General features: G+C 36.2%; 1 protein-coding gene across 1 annotated transcript in view; it reads right to left on the reverse strand.

Moving 5' to 3' along the window:
• The window catches only part of LRP5 (LDL receptor related protein 5), a 133,018-nt gene that overhangs the window by 65,916 nt on the left and 46,470 nt on the right, over positions 1–20,632 (reverse strand). The window contains exons 3-5 of the mRNA XM_032221039.1: positions 14,272–14,469; positions 12,347–12,543; positions 9,917–10,048 (exon numbers count right to left, since the gene is read on the reverse strand). Of these exons, the coding sequence (XP_032076930.1) occupies positions 9,917–10,048; positions 12,347–12,543; positions 14,272–14,469 (527 nt within the window). The remainder of the gene's footprint in view (positions 1–9,916; positions 10,049–12,346; positions 12,544–14,271; positions 14,470–20,632) is intronic.

A 20,632-nucleotide genomic window follows, 5' to 3' on the forward strand; every position in this document is an offset into this window, starting at 1 on the left:
GATCTGTTTCAGGTTCTCCTGTTTCTCCTCACGCAGCCCCCTTACTCTTAATGCGAACTCCATTTGTCGGTACTGTATCATAATAATTTCTTTTTCAGCATTTTCCACTTTTTGTTCCACCACCTCTGTTTTCAATGTCAAGTTAGCATTGGCATCATTAAGAACCTCTAGGGTATCTTCCACTCCAGAAATATGTTCTGTTAATACAGTTACAAGACTCAGCATGTCATCTCTAATTTTATCAACCTTAGCATCAAATTTCTCATACAGCTCCTGTTTAAGTCCTTTTATTTCACTTTTAATTTCTTCTTTCATTTCTTTTATTTCCTCTTTTCTCTCCTGCTTTACCACCTCTCTATTATCTCTAAACTTATCTTCCATTTTAATTGTCTGTGCATTAAGAGCCTCGCTTAGATTACTCAGGAAAAATTCTTTCGTTAACACATCCCCAGCAGGGGGTGTAGGAAGCGGAGGCTGCAGCTTTGTGCCAGGCACTGAGGATGTGCCCCTGGAAGTAGAGGGTGATGACTTCAAGTTAATATTTGGTTTTGAGGCCATTTCAAAATTTATCTGCCTGCAGTTAATAAAACTCTTTTGCCTGAATATGCAGCTTTAAGTAAAGAGGCTTTTATTTTGAAGTTTAAGGCTTGGCAAAACTTTCAGTGAGTAAACATTGTAACAAGACCATTCAGCAGATTCATCACCATTTAACTTCCAAATAAGCAAGGTTAATGAAGGAGTAAAATTCTTCTATTGTGAAACCAAAACAAATGATAAGCAATCTCTTTTGTTTTAAATTCTTGTGAGGATTAGCAAAAAGTGTTCGTTATTACCGGAGAAACCAGCCTGCTCGGCGCCATTTTAGAAGCCTCTGAGTAAATAATTTTTCGGAGGAGAAAAAGAAAAGAAGCTAAAATGTTGATAAGCAATTATTGTCCACAGTAAACGGATCCAGCTCGTGATAAGAATAAATCAAACAAAACTTTGAGCAGAGTGGGAGAGACCTACTTTGTCCTGCACAAGGCAGTTTGAAGTTCCCAGCACGGACAGCCGTTCTGCCTTGGGCTAGCCCCCCTTTCCTTGCAAGCACAAAAGCTGCAAAAATCGAAGAGCATTTGCCAGCAAAACAGTTTCTTCTTTCCTTCTTGCCTGAAGGATAAGAAAACCTGATAAGACGTCAGATGGAAGATCCTCTAAACAGGTACGTAGCCAGGAATTCGGAGGCAGCTGATTTTTGCTGCCCCCACCAGTAGGCTCCTCCCAGGAAGTCCCGCACTGGCCACACTTCTTGATAACCTTTGGAAGGCTCACAGTGGGGATGGTGCAACCATTATGGCCTTCCTGGACCTCTCAGCAGCTTTCGATAGCATTGACCATGCTACTTTTGGACCGGCTTCAGTGATTGGGAATGGGAAGTTCTCTGTTATGGTGGTTCTTCTCCTTTGCATTCCCACTCCACAATATTGCTTTTTGATTCTCTGAGATCACTATGGCAGCTTGACAATAATTAAAAACTGGTTATGAAACAAAAATAAAATCACATGAATAAAACTGCCCAGGAATTTAAAACCAAAAGATAACCAAGAAAATTGCATAGAAAATGATCTTACCTCTCTTCAGCTTGACAACCTTATGGGCTATCAAACAAAACTGTAAAGAACTTTCCCACGCATAAGCCCTACAAATGTGCAAAACTTACTTCATTTTCCTTAATTTCCAACCAGCGTGACTATGGGTTGCTCAAGAGCCAGGAAGGGAGGACTGACAGGAGCAGGAACAGATTTAAAAAGTATCAAACAGATCTGATGAACTTGCTCCAACCATCAACAAATCGAAGTGTAGCCATACATTCACCCCAGGAGTAGATTTTGAATTAAGAAAACATGGGTAAGAATATAGCCTAATTGCTAGTTAAGAAATGTGTACAATACTCTCTAAAATGCAATGGAGGAATGTGCAATTTATAGCCCACATACCAGATAACGGCTGCCAAGTTCCTTTTACAGACCCTGGGCTGTCTGCACTGCCTAAAATATCCCCCGGCTGTGCCATGGCCACCTAAGCTCTCTAAAGTTGAGTATAATCTCATAACTTTGTGAAGTCCAGGTGGCTCAACCAAACCAACAACAGCACCACTGTTGCTATGACAGAGAGACATCAAGACCTCACAAGGAGAAACACAACTGTCCTCAGCAGCTAATGAAGTACTGAAAAAAACTGTTTCACCATAAAACAAGTTTTGCGAAATGAATGTCACTCCTTCCTCCCTCTCTCCCTCCAAAAGCCAAAAGTCTAGTTTGGAGGGAAAATACTTTTCAACTACCAGCACGCAATCCAAGAATGTATGGATATCTGTTTGCAATTTTCAGTGGACCAGACAGATGGTGCTTTATTTAACTATGGGTACCAGAATGGCTCAACTAAATACATATCCAACATTAGGGGACTACTCGTTTGTCTTTTTTAAAGTATTTAAATAAAAAAGGGGAAAGCAAGCAGCATGTCAACTCTTCAGACAGGTTATTTTTCTTCTTTTAACTCCATGATTCTATATTTATGCTGACTGGCATTTAAATGATGACCCTGCCTTGTTAAAAGCAGTAGGTATTGTTACACCATTTGCAAAGGATTACGCTCTGGCATAGCTGCTATACATGCATTCGGTTTCATTTGAATAGGATGTAGGGCACAATCTTATTTCACTTAATTCATCCACCATACAAAGCTATGATTTGCTAAACTATGCTTTGCTGAATATACCACAATTGACTAGATTCACACAGTATTAGATAATAATCTGAGCTCCTGGATATTTGTCCATTTATGGCCACAAGATGGCCTGGTCTGTAGTCTCGAACTGCCTAAACTTTGCAGGGCCAGTTGATTCCTATCATTAAATTAAACCAAACAAACTGCATTTTTAATAAACTGCCCAGCTCTGGTGTCTTATTTAAACATACTTGAACATAAAGTAAAATAAAAATCTTTCTAAGATGGCTTGCAAATACACCACAATGTTATATTAATCAGTTTTCATTGAATACAAATTTAGCCAAGAAAATAGTAGTAGAAAGGAAAGATATATGGAATGAATAAATAACAGAATAACAGAGTTGGAAGGGACCTTGTAAGTCTTCTAGTCCAACCCCCTTTTCAAGCAGGAGACCCTATAGCATTTCAGACAAGTGGCTGTCCAGTCTCTTCTTAAAAGCCTCCAGTGATAGAGCACCCACAACTTCTGAAGTCAAGTCATTCCCCTGGTTAATTGTTCTCACCGTTAGGCAATTTCTTCTAAATACTAGGTTGCTACTCTCCTTGATTAATTTCCATTCATTGTTTTTTCTCTTCCCTTCTGGTACTTTGGAAAATAGGTTGACCCCCCCCCCCGCTTCTTTGTGGTAGTCCCTCAAATATTGAAACACTGGTATCATGTCACCTCTAGTGCTTCTTTTCACTAGACTAGTCATACCCAAATCTTGCAACCATTTCTTCATATGTTTTAGCGTCCAGCCCACTAATCATCTTTGTTGCTCTTTGTACTCTTTCAAGAGTCTCAATATCTATTTATATTGTGGTGACCAAAACTGAATGCAAGTGTGGTCTTGCCAAGGTCTTATAGATCGGTACTAAATACTTCATGTGACCTTGATTCTTTCTATCCCTTTGTTAATGCAATCTAGGAATGCATTGGCTTTTTTGGCTGCTACAACACACTGCTGGCTCATATTTAAGTGATTGTCTACCAGGACTCTCATAGAATTGCAAAGTTTCTCATGATCCCCCCCCCCAAAAAAAAGGGGGGGGAGAGAGAACTGAAACTAAAACACTTGGGAAAAACGTTCCCAAAAATGCCATACTTTTTGTGCTTACTGTAAGAATTTCATAATTCACCACTGGCTTTTACACCATACATATCGACTAAAGTGTTTTCAAAACAATAGTATGGTAATACTACAACTTTCATTAGTTACCAGAGTTAGGCTCATCCTATTCTAACCAGACCTGTTAGTAAATCCCAAAACTTCAATGTGATATATATTTTCCTTTTAAGCACGGAATTCTTTACAGCAGGGGATAATTCTAGCTGAGTGGGAACTCTGAGATCTGAAATACCATCAAACATCTGGAGGCTGCCCTATTCAGAGACATTGGGAGGGGGGGTTGTATTCTAAAACAGGGGTGGACAATTATGGCTCCTTTGTGACCTGTGGACTTCAACTCCCAAAATTCCTGAGCCAGCAACTCCCAGAATTCTGGAAGTTATATTCCACAGGTCTTAAAGAGGCCACACCTGCTCTACACAACTGAGATGGTACAGCTAAGGCTAACTGTTCAAAACTCAATGGCACAGTCAATTCACTGCCTACAAAATTGCCCCTAAATATTATTCCCCATCATATTATACAAGCAGTACAAGCAGCCATTCCTCAGATGGCATTCAAAAGGAAAAAATAATAAATCTCCCAAAGTTGAGATTCATCAGCCAATCTTACTTGGCCCTGGAAAATTCCTTCCTTGGCCAGCATTGGAATCCAAAGCACTATTTAAGGCAGCACATGTATTCTTACTGGCTTTTAAAAAAAAGTCTGTCTACATCAGCCAGCAGCTATCTGTCCAAAAAGAGGGAAGGGAAAGCAATAAATATGACGATTCATTCAACAAGCAAGAAAAATTGCATAAATGTCATTACTTTTAAAAGGGGGAATTAAAGAACCTAATTTCCCTTAATCATATAATAATAGTTTTTAGTAGTACAATCCTTTATTCTCTTTAATATTATTAAATTACCTTGTTTTCTTTTTCCATTCCCCAGAGCTTTTTATTTCTTTGGACAAAACTAATATTCATAGAAGCATATGCCTTTTAATTAGCATTTTACAAACACCTGCAAAGGGTAACTGAATTTGAAAGGAAAACTGGCCACAATGCATAAGTGTTGGTCTATTTATCCTCAGACCCTGAATGCTATATTCTGTTTCTGTAGTTAATGAAAAACCAGGCAGAAAGCAAAATAGAGATGGTGAGGGAATATGGCACTCTGTGCATGTCTCTCTGTGTCAAGGTTTATAACCAAGGTAGGATTCCCTTTCATCTGTGAGTTTTAAATTACTATACTAGTATACTGCCTTCCAATATTGTTGCTTTTCACCCCTGTGATTAAAAAACCATCTTTCTACTCTGGAAATGGCAGCTGCAGTCTATTGGCAAAATTATCTCCAATCAGAACTGACAGTAGCAAAGCAGACAAGAGCTGTTTGTCATTTTCCCTTTAGCTCTCTCTGAGTTTGACAAGTGACAAGGCACCTATAATATAGTAACAAATGCTCCAGTTTAGTCATCCAACCTAAACAAATGTAGACAGGGTTTTGCTTTTGCGAATGCAGAAAATGCAGTATTATTCCTTTCTCATTAGTCCTTCTATTAATCAGACTATAACAATGGTCTATTGTAGATATTCCTTTCCATTCTTCTCTTTCCCTCCCTCTCCCAACAAAGAAGACTAACTTCTTACAAGCATCTTTTTACTAGCAGACCCTTGGGAAGGGGAATAGGTTTAGCAAAGTCTAAAACTAGCAAATACCACTACCATTGCTACCTTTGGAAAGCAATTAATGTAAAGCTATCATCTATTTGCCTCTTCAGTACTGAATTATACTCAGAAGTGTATTAACACTAAATCATTTTTAAAGCCATAAATCCATGAGCCTCATTTACTTAATTTCCTATCACTAATAGTAGAAGAAAAATATTTTATAGGTCATGAGAGGTGGGGGGGAGGGAGAAGAGCTTACTAGTTACTCTGACCAACCATGCAAAACAATGAACAGGGTTATGTATAACCTTTACAAATTATTTGATATTGTATCAATTGTTCATCCACAGCTCTGCACAGAGGAAAGATAGGAACTTATAGAAAGAAGATAACTGGACAAAGTTTTATTTCACTAGAATTAACTGTATTATATGTGCCACTATAGTGTTTATCAGAAAAAAATTGAATGCCAAGGAATATTGCCATTAAAAAATAATTCTTTTTGAAATGACTTTGTTCCACACTTTGAGAAATCCAATTATTATGATACAATCATGAAAATATTGCAGAAGTTTCCTATGCATATTTATAATAGACACCTAGATAGTTGTTACCATTGTTAAAAATCTTATAACTGAGGGATATTTAAATTTTTTTGTAAAGGGTTGTAAATAGGATTTTAAAACTAATTTGTAATGTTAAATAGTTCCATCTAGTTGAAAAAACAAGCAGGCATTTTATAAACAAACTACTCAATATTTATTGCTAGACAAGCAAATTCAAACTAACACAATTTATGTGGAATGAATATTTGTGTCTGTATGAGTCCCTTGCCTCTTAATGCACATTTTTATTTTTATTACATTTTGGGGTAGAAAACATAAATCATCTGGACAGTCTGGTTAATTCACAATGTGACTCTCAGTTAAAATGGTAACTTTTTCCTTTAGAAAATGTTATATAACACCTCATAACTACATATATTCTATTTTACAATTAACAGATGGCTAATATATACATAGCTTTTTTGCCATATTATCACTAAAGAAACTATATGTGCTCAAAAATTATATGTCATTATGTAATTGGCATTTATACATTTATAATATGATACATATTCACATTAGTGAAGTAAAAAATGGAAGAATAGCAATGTATTAATTTAACAGGAGAAAATATCACAGAGATTCTATTCTATATTGCAGCCATAATAAAATATACTACATTTAAAAAACTTCGAGGGAGAATTTAAAATCAGGAGAAATGGGTTTAAGGAGAAAATAATACTCTCACAATCAAACCAGCAGCTCTGAATTTTTAAAACAATTAAAGGCACATTATGGTCGCTAATGACCTCGTTTCTATCTAGATGCACCCAAAATTATTTGAGGAAAAATTCAGACATTCTCTATGCATGCAAAGTATTAATCTGAAGAACACAATTCCTGAGAAAATATCAAAAGTGGATATACTAAAGCAAGTTAAATTCCTCCTGAGTAATATATTAAAAGTCCTTGGCCACCAATGAGTTAATTAATAAGACTAGGAGTCAAAGCACATGGATGTTGGCATAAGGCAGAGAACCCACAAAAGATGCAGAGCTTGGGAAAGAAATAATCCATAAAAGTGAACCAAAAAGCTACATATTCTTATGCAAAACCAGACTTCCTGTTCCCATCCCACTTTCTACCCTTTTGATAAAAAGGGCTGAAAGAATGTCTAGCTCAACAATCGAAAGGTGCAAATACCACTTAAACAGTCACTCATTTCTGTGCCCTTAGCCAAAGTACTAACTGCCCACTGGGGCTATTTCCCATTGCCAGAAACACAAGGTCAATATGAGTCTTCTGAAAGGCTTGTTCTGAGCATTCATCAAGGGTTTCTAAAGCTGTGAAAAGAGGGGCTTTTTTTTAAGGGGAGGAGAAAAAAAATCCTGTGCTTTCAATACCTTAGGAAGCACATCAATAACACAATTGCAGCAGACAGAATAATGGGGGGAAAACCCTGCCCTTGCTTTCTTCCAGATACAAATTCAATTTCCAGCATTGTCCACATAGACATGAAACAAGAGCAACAAGTGGTGGAGAAGAGGCAAAAAAAAGGGGGGGGAGAAATGTGGTGGGCAATGCCCCCCATCATTTGCTGCCCAAAGATCTCTAGACTAAGTGCATCTATATGATTCATTGTTATTAAATGTTTCATGGCTGGATTCTGCAGCATAATAAAAACAAGCAAAATATTACTAACAACTTACTTAAAATGTATTTTGTATAATCAAATGGCCTTCAATAAAGGTACATATTTTATTTTAATAATTATGTTTTCTGCCATGAATTTCCATCTTTCTTTTCAGAAGACAAAATAACATATTTGAAATAGATTTTAATTTTAAAAAATCATAATATCATCTAATACAAATGTCTTCCTTCTGAAGTTTCTGAAGTACTTGAGTTCTCTCTTACGGATATAGATCTGTACATCTATACATCTATACATACATACATACATACATACATACATACATACATACATACATACATCAGTCCTGACATGATGACGAGCTAACATTATGAAGATGTAAGCTCCACCTCAGACTATTTTTGGCAGAGATTATTCATATTGTTATCCCACAATACACTTTAGCCATAATTTGTTATGTATACCAGAATCAGTGTTGCAGGTGAGCAAAATAATCATGATTTATATGATGACTTCACAACGTTCTCCATTCTACCATCACTCAAAAGATATCAGGACATGTCAGGTTCTAGGTTCAGACATGCCATCATTAGAACAAATCAAGATTTACAAAAGAGCCATAATGGTGTAGTAGTTAGAATGAAATATCACAGGCTAACTCTTCCCACTGCCAGGAGTTCAATCCTGACAGGCTCAAGGTTGACTCAGATTTCCCTCCTTCTGAGGTCAGTAAAATGAGGACCCTAATTGTCGGGGACAATATGCTGACTCTGTAAATTGCTTAGAGCGGGCTGTAAAGCATTGTGAAGCCTATATAAATCTAAGTGCTATTGCTATAAAGCCCAATTAGCATGGTTTCAATTTGTGGTTGTTCCAAACAAAAAAAAAAGATTACCTTCTGGGAGCAGTTTCACATATCATTGTAAATCATAACTAAATTATAATAACTTTCTATTATGGGCAAACTCTTTACTTCTCTGACATAAACTTGGATTGAACAAGACCTCAGGCCAAGCTAAACAAACATGCACATATAAGGTCACATGCATGTAATTGCATGAAAGAATGTAAAAGGTAAAGGTTTTCCTCACACATATATGCTAGTCGTTCCCAACTCTAGGGGGCGTGCTCATCTCTGTTTCAAAGCTGAAGAGCCAGCACTATCCAAAGGTGCCTCCGTGGTCATGTGGCGGGCATGACTAAATGCCAAAGACGCACAGAATGCTATTATCTTCCCACCAAAGGTGGTTCCTTTTTTTTCTACTTGAATTTTTAAATGCTTTCGAACTGCTAGGTTGGCAGATAAGTAACAGGAGTTCACTCCACTATGTGAAAGAATGTAGAGACAGAATAAATGCACAGAAAATTATAAACCCAGATGTGCATGCAATCAAGCAGGAAGTCAGAGCCAGTAAGGTGTATGCTGCTGATTCTCCTTCTCCCAAACATTCCAGCCTCTTCAAATATGGTCACATGATAAACAGTGTTCAGAAATTGTGTTCACAACCAAGCCTGACTTGGTTTTTTTGTGGAGCATTCACTTGTAAAATTCTCTAATTCTTGCATTTCTGCCATAAAATATGCAATAAAAAGGCCTAGTCGGAATCATACATTAATATTTTAAGATGGATATCTGAAGTGGTTATCCATCCACTGGTACATTACAAAAGCAGCCTCTACAAAGCTAAAGAATACCTTCCCAGAAGATATAGATATATTTCTTCCCTTGCATGTTTATATATTCATTAGTATGGGGCTTTGTATTATAAAATGAACCTGAATTAATTGACATAGACTCATCATCTACAGTCTTGAGGGCCTCTGAAGGAGATGATTAATAAATAGGCAAATAACCTATAAAATAAGAAGCATGGAGGGAACTGGTTGGGGGATTCAGGAGAAGAGAAGAAAAAACTAAGAGGAAAGCCACCACAGATGGTCCTTCTTTAACAACTGTTTATTTATTTTATTGAGCTATAAAATTTATTGGCCGCCCATCCTACCTCAGGGTAACTGAAACTGTTGCATTTTTGAAACTGATATAAAAATAATTTTATGATCAATTCTCACATTTACAACTTTTGTGGATTTGTGAAACAAAGCTGAAGTAAGATCACAAGGACTGAATTGTGAGTCTCAATAGGCTTGTTAAGCCAAGTAGTGATAAGGTAAAGACTTCCTTACCTGCTTTGCAGGTTTTTCCATCTTCTTGTAGTTGGACTCCAGTAGGACAGGTACAACTATAAAAGGGTTCTTTTGGGGACAACAGGCACAGATGTGAACAACCACCGTTATTTTCCTCACAGGGTGTGTGAACTTGAAAAATAAGAGAAGAAAGGAAATCATGCACATTTTTTATTTTATTTTCTGGTAACACAGAAAGGAAACCTAGATCCTTAAAGAAGACAATTACACTTTATGTTTCCTCATAAATTCAGTCAGGCACTAAAAGATAATTGACTACAAGACAGACATTTAATGTTGCTCTGCACGACTTTAGGAAAGTATCAATAAACATAAAACTGTCCTGAAAAAAGTACCTTTTCACACGACAGTATCTCAAACTGCTAAAACGCAGTTGGGGATTCAATAATAGTTTCAGAAGTATTAAAAAATGTTAAGGGACAACTGGATGCTGCATGTTTATTTCTATTTGGACTGTTGTTATAGTTACAACGCAGGTTGAACCTGAACAATTGTTATTTGTTTCATCAGTTCATACTTTTCTGTATATCTCACTCTGCAACAATAGTAACAACTTCTTAGTATTTTCTACATTCAGCTGTGTCCCAGTCAATTATGTTGGCTATACATAGTCTAAATATTTTTATTTATATTTATTATAGTTAGTGGACTTTGGAAGGCATACAAAATCACTTGTCTATCTCACAAGCAAACCTAAAAACTTAGGATCCTTGTGTTCTGTTTTTTTGTTCTTCTCCATCCCAATATATAATCTGTTTTGATTCTGGCATCAAAAGAAGAGCATGACAATTTAAAGTGGTGTGTATGTGTAATCATTCAAAAGCATGATAGCTCTATATATGATCCCCAATCAGTTAATACAGTACAAACACTTGGAGCAATGGCAGCCAAATCCAGTTGAATCAAGAGACAGCATTATCTGAACTATTTCTAACAGATAGTATTTCCCAGTGTGCCAGGCTTTCCTCATTACTGTCCAGAAATATTGTGACCCAGGGGTGGGACGTGCTCTCAGCTGACAGAAATGTTAGGAATTCCGAAAGCACCACATAGCGTCATCTGGAACGCAAGGACAAACTCTATCAGGGCACATACCCAATGACATCTACTGAAGCTTTGCACCTGTTTCTCAGCTAAAGCAGCTTTTAAATGCCTCTCTTTACTCCGTGAATATTTACTACCCATCTATCCTTTTTCTTAGCCACAGCTCTTCAGAGCTGAAGCCAAACCGCCTCCAAGATTTTCAATAGTAGACTTAGGCCTCAATGCTCTCTTAAGTGAGATAGTACTCAACTTTAGGATAAAACTACATTTATGTGTTACATTATGTTATGTTTCTAATATTTAGTATGCACCATTTTGTTTGGAAATCCTATGGCTAAAGAATTCAATCAAAGCATACAATCTGCTTTTTAATTTTTTCCACAGATTTTTCCTGTTGATTAAAAGCTTAATCCATGAGAAATAATGAGGTATCTTCCTCTCTGCCACTCCTTCCTCCAAGTTATTTTTCTTACTGCAAAGCATCGTTAACGTTTTTGTAACAGTATTACAAAATACTATTACAAAATACATGCTATTAACAAGATACTAATGGAAAAATCAGTCCTTAAAATAACTGATTTAAAGTATTTAACATACGTACATGTGCCTGAGAAATTCTGAATTTTAACATTTTTAAATGAAAGCCTGTTTCAATAAGCAGGCAAAGGGGGCATCTCAGCAAAGAATTTGCATTACTATGGCCTGCTTTTTAACCAAATTTGCATTGCGCTATGAATGATATGCACAACCAGTTAATGATGATCTCATTTAAGTCTTGGAAAGTGTTCAACTATTCAGTCTGATACATTGTTCAGAGATCTGCGGCATCCAAGTGAGAATTAGGTATAATATTAATGAGAGTAACTTATGGACTACACAGAATTGGAATCCCAAGCCTCCTTCCTTGGCACTTCTATTCAATTATGCTCTAGCTGGTTGAGCTTCTTTAACATTAAGGCAACAGCCACATCACTGACAATCAGAGAAATTCTGTCTTACAAACTTCCACTGAGGCAAGGCAAATCAGCTCAGAGAAGTTACTGCAAGGTGAAAAATCTACAGGATTCCTTTGAAAGGGTTTGTGATTCTGTTCTGCAATCCACATCTTATGTAAATATGATGGTAACAAACTTTATTAAACAGCAATCAGGTTAAGAACCTAAGCCATGGCATTTAGGACTGAACCTCCTGTCACAATCAAATAACAGCCTAGCATACCAGTTGCTTGTTAATAATTATAGTAGGGCAGAGGCCTGCATTGCATAAATAATATATCTGTATTTTCTTCTCTGAAGTCATGGGCGTTAGATTTAAAATCCCACTTATCCCTAATGTGAGAGAAAAAGAAACAAACAGAAAACATACAATACGGCTGTCTTTCAGGGCTCAAAACTTGGATGTCCATTGGTGAATAAAGAGAATTTATTATTTCTCTCTTATTCTCTCCAGCTTTCTTGTTGCAGGCATGAATGGAACGCGTCTGCCAATCCGTCCAGTACAGGGTGTCCCCAGCCAATGTCAGGGCAAATGGATGAGTGAGACTACCTTCCACCACTTTTTGCCTAGTTTGTAGAAGAAAGAATATTTTCCAAAATGATTGTAAAAACTACTTCACAAATTAATACAGAAAGACAAGATGTCAAAATTTAAATAAAATAACATTGACCTCCATAAACAGCAGTAATTCAATGTATGTGGAATGGGTCTTGTTCATACCTGACCAAAACACTTTCTTCTGAATCATTTCAAAAAATACTATGCCTGCAAACTGGAACCACAATTACCATAAAATATGTTGCTCTGAAAAATTATTTAAAATACTATCTGGTTCTGAGTTTTCAAAGTGAAGGTTCATCACACAGGAGTCTGTTCCAGCAATTTTAATCTAACATTCACAATAGAAAACACGTTATATTGCTACCAAGTCAGTTCACAGTGGCAATATTTGTAGTGTACATAATTTCTTTGAAGTTTAATTTTATGTAGTACTATAAAAACTAAAGGTCATTCGGGCATAAAAATATCATATTCATATATTCCATTACTGCACCAAAATAATTTTAAACATCTATAATAAGATACAAAAAGCTAAGGAATTATGTTGTGCACAAAACACAAATATCCATTGCACAATGTCCAACCACAAGTCATGAGTGAAGAGGAGGAGAGAAAAAATGAGACTGCTGGAATATTTTATCTTAAATGACAACAATGTACATGAGGAACATTGATTAACATTCTGAAACTAAATTTGTTATCGCTAGAACAACTTCGTCATAGCAGGAGATATGTATGTTCCAATAGTACTTATTTGTATTTCTTGAATCTGGGCTGTAATTTAAGCTTTCAAAGAAAGCATTTATGGGGAGCAAAATGAGTTCATTTTTTAATCATTCAGAACATAAAGCATTTTGACCGAACATGCTAATTGGATTTTTACACTACAAATACATTTCTTTATAGGAAAAAGGATATTTTCCTTTCTTTAAAATAGCAAACAATGTTGAAATAGCATTGAGCAACATTTAGGATGTTTTGTTGTTTACAGAGTGTATTGTAGAAAAACATGTATCCCTCTGTTTGGATTAAAGTTGCACAAAATTAAAGCAAAATTACAATAACAGCACAAGAATATGAATTTTACACAGACTATACAATGTACAATCCATATTTTTGTTATTATTTTTATATGTTACTGATGCTATTGCTTGATCACAGAAAATCTCTTCTTTTATTTGACAGTGACATTAAGGATCCCAACAAAACAAGTTACAGAAGTTTAAGAGAATCTGCTATAATTCTGCACATTGAATTTTTCCAAACACCCTGGAAAAGAAAAGAACAGCCAGGTAGTAGTTTCTCTCCCTCTGCTTGTATATACACAGCTATGCAATATATGCATTTGTGTGTCCCCATTTTCTCTATGTACAGTTGACATACATACTTGATTCATAGGTGCTTTTGAACAATACAGATAATTCAATGTTACCATGTCCATGAAGGATGAGCTATCATCATGGAGTTTAAAGGGAGGCACGAGGAAACATGAACTAACAGCAAGCATACGTAAAGGAGAGATGGAAGCATGTAGAATGAAAAAGGAACAAATAATGAACTGCCAGACACCTATCAAAATATTCAAGGGCAATTGGTGATGCAAGGTTGATAATCTTTGTTGCCCGAAAATACATTAGCAGCGGATAAGTTTAAATAGAAAGCACCTAAGCAATATTAAATGTATTTGCATATGGTTACATGCACTCAGATCTGCATACACACACCACCCCTACCTGAAAGAGCCGTCCAGATTTGCTCTGTGAATGAAGCTCAACTTTGCATCAGCCCAATAAAGCTTTTGTTCACTGAGATCTATTGTGAGTCCATTGGGCCAATAAATGTCAGAATCCACGATTATTTTCCGAAAACTGCTGTCCATTCCAGCACGCTCTATTCTAGGTGTTTCGCCCCAATCTGTCCAATACATGTATCTAGAAATAAATAAAAAAATCCAATTACAATTACAAAAACAGAATAGAAACTTTCCTGAAATGAAGAAAATTTTGTGAATTTCCTTGAAATCAAGTTTATGTGTCAACAGATATCAAACATTTCTTTAAAAGCAAAACATAACTTTGTTATTTTAAAATTTTTCCCCACCTTAGTTAACTGTCTCTAAAAATGTATTCTTTTGTTTCCTGTACAGTTCAATTAAAACAGGTCTTTTCATTACTTGCTGGAACAAGGACTCTTTATCTCAACTGGTGGAGCCCCTTGGGCTCTGTTATGATCTGTCAGCAAAAACTTTACAGCTACACATACCCTGTACAACTTTTTAGATAAAGTAACTGTTTGCAGCAAATTAACATAAGAAGTGCCATTAAAAAAAAAGAATGATTCTACTATTGATCTGAGTAGAGGTAATTTATCAACTTTTGAATTAATGGCTTACACCCAGCTTTTGCAAGAGTAAAGAGATGAATAAAATGAAGCACAACAATGATAATAACAGCATATAACAAAATGAATAATTGGGTGAAAACACTGTGACACATACAGCTGAAATTAAGTAACACATAGATCGTAAAGGACTAAAATCAGTTAACCGAAACCATGCCTTAAAGTCAACGTGGTTCTGAAGCAGGGTGCCAACACCACCCTGTCTTTGTAGTCATCTACTTCTTTTCTTTGGCACTGATAAATCAAGAAGTGCTTCAGAAGTTGGCCTTGGTATTTGGAGAAATAGAAATGGAAGGACATGCTCTTTTAAGATAAACTATTTAAGGCACTGGAGGTTTAAAAGTTAACCAATACTCTCAGAAGGTTAGAAAATGACTGGCAACCAACCACTCTGGAAAACTGTTGTTATTGTATTCCTAGTGACCATGAGTGTCTGGCTATTAATCATCAAGGAAACTGAGTATTACTTAGATAGCTTCTTGGCGTCAAAGAATAGAGAAATAATGAATAACTATAATGACCCTTTAGGACAGGGGTATCAAACTCAAAGCTGCATCCATCCCACAGGGTCCTCAGTTCTGGCCCACAGACCTGCCCTGGAAACAGTGAAGAACCGGCCTGTGGTGACTCTGCCAGCAAAAACGGAGCTCAGGAGGGCCATACGCGGCCCTCTCAAACTCTGTGTTCACTGGCAGAGGATTGCAGTAGGACGTTGCATCCAGAAACTGAAGCCTGTTTTCACTGGCAGAGCGCTTGGGCCACCTTAGGCATGAGTGACATCAAGCTGGCCATGGATACCCTGGCTCCACACAGGCACCCCAAGGTCAAATACAACCCTGATGCGGCCCTCAATGAAATAGAGTTTGACACCCCTGCTTTAGGATATATGACCAATAGTACTATGTATTATTTATTAGAGCTATGTAAATAATTCACAAAGCAGCTTCAACTGCATGGCTGTTTTTGCCAGAATTCAGTCATCATTCAGAAAGACCTTCTCAGATTAGCTGCACATGCACAGTAAAACTAGAACTGCTGAGGAAATCAATAATTTGCATAGATCTATAATTAATTTTATTCATTTGTTAAGTTGATGACTTTTTTCTCCTTCAGGCAGCTACCTATTTGCACTTTTTGGGATTTTTTTTAAATGCAAAGCTGAACATTAACGGAACTTCAAGAGAATATAAAAATAAGATACAAAACACAAATATGAAAAAACAGAGAATGAGAGAGAGAAAGGACAGGTATAAAGACTTTAAAAATCCATAGCTAATATTTTGGTCAGAAAGATATATGGATATAGATATACAAATTCTCTCACAAACAAATATAATCTATTATGAGTGGTTTTTGTTGATAAAAATGGATACAAAACTTGAATAAAACAATATTTAACAAAGAGATTCATCAGGGTTCTGTTTTGTTGTTTTTCTTTTAGCCAATACTATTTCCCAAACTTTCAAAAATATTTGATCCAAACAAAAATATTTGAATTTTCTAATGTTTTGCAACAATAAATCTGTAAAGTGAAAGAAAATTCATTAATTTGTTATGTTGAAAAATACAGAAAATAAATGTACGATATAGTTGATTTCCAAAGATTGTTGAGCAATTTCAAAATTATTTGCCCAGAATGAGGAACTAAACTGACAATAGCAAGGCCTCTGATAGCAACGTAATCCCTACCAATCTGTACAGGAAGATTTTGGTTTATATGTAATGTTAATGATAGGTATTAACATCTACATGTTTGGTTACAATCAATTTAATGAAAAGAAGGACTAAGGGTGACATGATAGCAGTGTTTCAATATCTCAGGGGTTGCCACAAAGAAGAGAGAGTCAAGCTATTCTCCAAAACAACTAAGGGCAGAACAAGAAGCAATGGATGGAAACTAATTAAGGAGAGAAGCAACCTAGAATGAAGGAGAAATTTCCTGACAGTTAAAACAATTAATCAGTGGAACAACTTGCCTCCAGAAGTTGTGGTTGCTCCAACACTGGAAGTTTTAAAGAAGAGATTGGCAACTATTTGTCTGAAATGATACAGGTTTCCTGCCCGAGCAGCGGGTTGAACTATAAGACCTCCAAGGTCCCTTCCAACTTTGTTGTTCTAATTCTAATTCTCCAAAGTAGATTTAAATAGAATTTATGCCATAAAGAATTCCAATGTAACTCACTGTCTTAGCTTCCATTTCCTCTTCCCATATTATTATATTATTTATTCTTGGACTTTCCCCCCCTTCTTTTCAGTGCCAATAATATTAAGTACAGAAGCGTATTACAAAACTAAAGAGAATTCCCTGAATTTAAACAATGCATATACCATTCTTCAAATACTGCTAAAGGGTTTGATTGCTGAAATTTAAAAAAATTAAGAAGGAATGATGAAACCTGATTCAGCTGAAATTTGTCACCAATTCTTAAAAAAAAAAAAAAAAAAATCAGCAGAGATGGATTCCCAGTTAAGTCTTTAACCAGATAATGTCCTGACTTTTCTAATAACCCATTTCATATATTTATTTTATTAATATATGTATTTGTAAACTATATATAAATTTCTCAATATCAGGAAAAAATGCTATTGCTCTAACGGCTTTAGATTTTAATACTCTCTGCCAATTCAGCATAATTTGTGGTTATTATGATATGAATAGAGTTACTTGAAAAGTATCATAATAATCTTTTAAAGATGTATACTTAAATTCCCAACATGATTTTGCTTGTGAAATATGATTCTCTGATGTTGATTACAGCAACTGCTCCTAAATATCTAAATACATACCAATGGGAATTGTAGTCAAGCATATTAGGAGAGCCCAGATTGTACACTTCTGTAGTTGATGTACTTTAGATTAAGCAAATTAATATATCTCCTTGCCATAAGTCAAGAGCTTTGTCAGATAATGCATTAAGTCATTGTGTGGTTTAATTTGGTTCTGACTTAATTTACTGTGCAAATCCAACCAATATCGTGTTCAAACTGGATTGTGTGGCTAATTCACTGATTGTGGTTGATCAAATTTACAGTACAATATTAAGAATCCAGACTAAGAGGTAACTTTCTGAGTGGAACCTATGGCCATACAAACTACAAATTTCCTCCGCTCCAATATCTCTAAGCATGGCTCCAATCATTCTGTATTACCCCATATTTAATAAAGTTTTAATTATGTATGCCATGCTCAGCTTTATAATTACAGTACTGAAATACAGTATTAACAATTTCCTTGTGCGAACCACTTCTGAAAAACCTTGCCAAGAAAACTGCAGAGTTTTATCCAGGCAGTTTCTGAGAATCAGACATAACTAAACAAAAAAATAAATCCAAAACTCCTAACATTACCAGAAGTATATAATTTTCAAATAAAAAGTGCCTCATTTATTAAATATAATCTTATCTACATGCTGTATACAGAACATGCTCTCTCACATATGTACACAAATTAGTCTCACACATAAATATCATAACTAGATGTAGGCATAGCCATTTCTGAGGAAGAGGAGGTTAGAGATGGGATAAGTGAAAGAGGTACCTGTAAAGAAGGGAGGAAGGAAATTAAATAAGGAGGGAGGGAAGGAGGGATTTTTAGGCATTGCAAGAGGATTCCAATCACCTTCCTACATAGCAGCTAATCTTCAAACTAATCTACAAAGGCCTCCACACTTCACAGCAATAATTGCAGCCATTTGCACCTCAGTTCATTGCTTTGTTTTCATCAGATTCTTATATTCTTATCAACAACTGTAGTTTCCACTCCCCTCCTTCTATTATTTGGAGAAAAATTGGGGTGGGGGAGAGAAAGGAAAGAGAAAAGGCCTACTTCAGCACTGTTTTTATTTTCTTTCAGGCCAGAATTCACAAAAACTGCCTAGATACTCAACAATTGCTATAAAGTTGTAGCCAAAACTAGCCTAAGATGCCATCACTTTAAAAAAAATGTAGAATAGGATGTTAGATAAACATATTGAAGTATTCATAGTTAAGATGAAACTTTGCCAAGGAAAAACAAAAAAAACCCTCTAACACAAAATAACCTATACAAACTCTGCATCCGCTATAATTCAAGTTTTCAAGGCAAATTGAATGATTCAAAATGAAAACAGTATTATTTTATAATGGAAATACAATTACAAGGAACACAGAAGATAATGCCAGCAAATGCTAAAGAAACTATATACCAAACTTGCCAAAGTAACCTGCATATTAAAAATAAGTCAGAAAGCCTCTGGAGCAATTTCAGAAAAGTAAGCTGCTTAAAAAGACTGGCATCTCCTCAAATTCAAATTGTGCAGAAAAAACACTAAGGGGCCTTTTACAACCAAGGTAAGAAGTGAACTGGGAAAAGAAAAAGAGGCGGTGGGATGGATGCCACAAAGACAGACAAGGAATGCAGCTGCTGGAAGAGTTAATTCCACAAGGACAGACCTCAAGCCACTATTATTCCTCTTCCCCTTCCCTCACCAAGAAAAGCAACAAACAAGTTCCACAAGAGAATTGGCAAGTAAATGATGCACAACCAACTACCATTATAAATGGATTTTCTTAAAAGAAACACATTCAAATGTTGCCTGAAAGGAACACAAAGTGATCAACTTTCAAATATGATTCGGGCTTCCCATACTTCATATATCCTCCGGAATTTTTGCTAAATTTTGCCACATTTCTGTACTTAAATACATAAAATGTATGCAAAGCAAAAGACAATAAGGTAAATAAAAAATATATCAATGCAAAGATGAAAAAATTAGAAGCACACTGCATACTTCATTAATACACTTCCATGAAACAGCTTGGTGCAATGGAATTTGTTAGATTAAGGGAGCAGGGAAAGTATGACAAGGTAACATACTTGTTTCATAATATCTCAATCAACAACCCTCCAAGTGTAGCCTAAATACTCAATAAAACCAATTGTAAGAATAAAAGCATGTCACTGCTTTTTATTAGTATAAATATTTAGATGAACTGCTCAAAATTTAGTAACAGGATATAGGATGTACATAAAAGAACCAGAATATGTCACAGAATACCCCATCCTCAAACCACAAATACTAGAATTTTATTTTATTAATTTATATCCTGCTTTTACTTTTTTTTTTTTTTTTTTTTTTTACAAATAACCCAAGACAGCATGGAACACACTTCTTCCTCTTATTTTCCTTACAACAACCCTTGGGCTGAGAGAAAGGGCGTTGGTACTTACCTGATACGCCTCTTCTCATAGTGGGGGGAGGAGTATCCAGAATGGGTTGACCTTATCCTCTCGTGATTGGTTTGAGTCAGATAAGCTCTTTGGGCTCCGCCCCCTGGAAGTGAGCCTGCCCAGTTTTATGACGAAGAGCTCTCTCCGACTCGTTGCATAATTCGCTCCAGACTCTTGATTCAGTTTTTTTGCTCTTATTGTCTTCAACATCAATAATTAAATAACAATATAAACGATGAACATAACACTTAGTTGTACAAACATAGTCAGGGAGGGACTGGATACTCCTCCCCCCACTATGAGAAGAGGCGTATCAGGTAAGTACCAACGCCCTTTCTCCATAGTGAGGGGGGAGGAGTATCCAGAATGGGACGTACCAAAGCCTGCACGTCCCTAGGGAGGGAATCCCTGAGGCCATATGTCCCCCACTCAGGCCTGTTGAGGCACGGGTCCTGCCCTGTGAACCGCCTGCAACAACCTGCGGC

Source organism: Thamnophis elegans, chromosome 1 (genome assembly GCF_009769535.1).
Source record: "Thamnophis elegans isolate rThaEle1 chromosome 1, rThaEle1.pri, whole genome shotgun sequence".
Classification (NCBI taxonomy): Eukaryota; Metazoa; Chordata; class Lepidosauria; order Squamata; family Colubridae; genus Thamnophis; species Thamnophis elegans.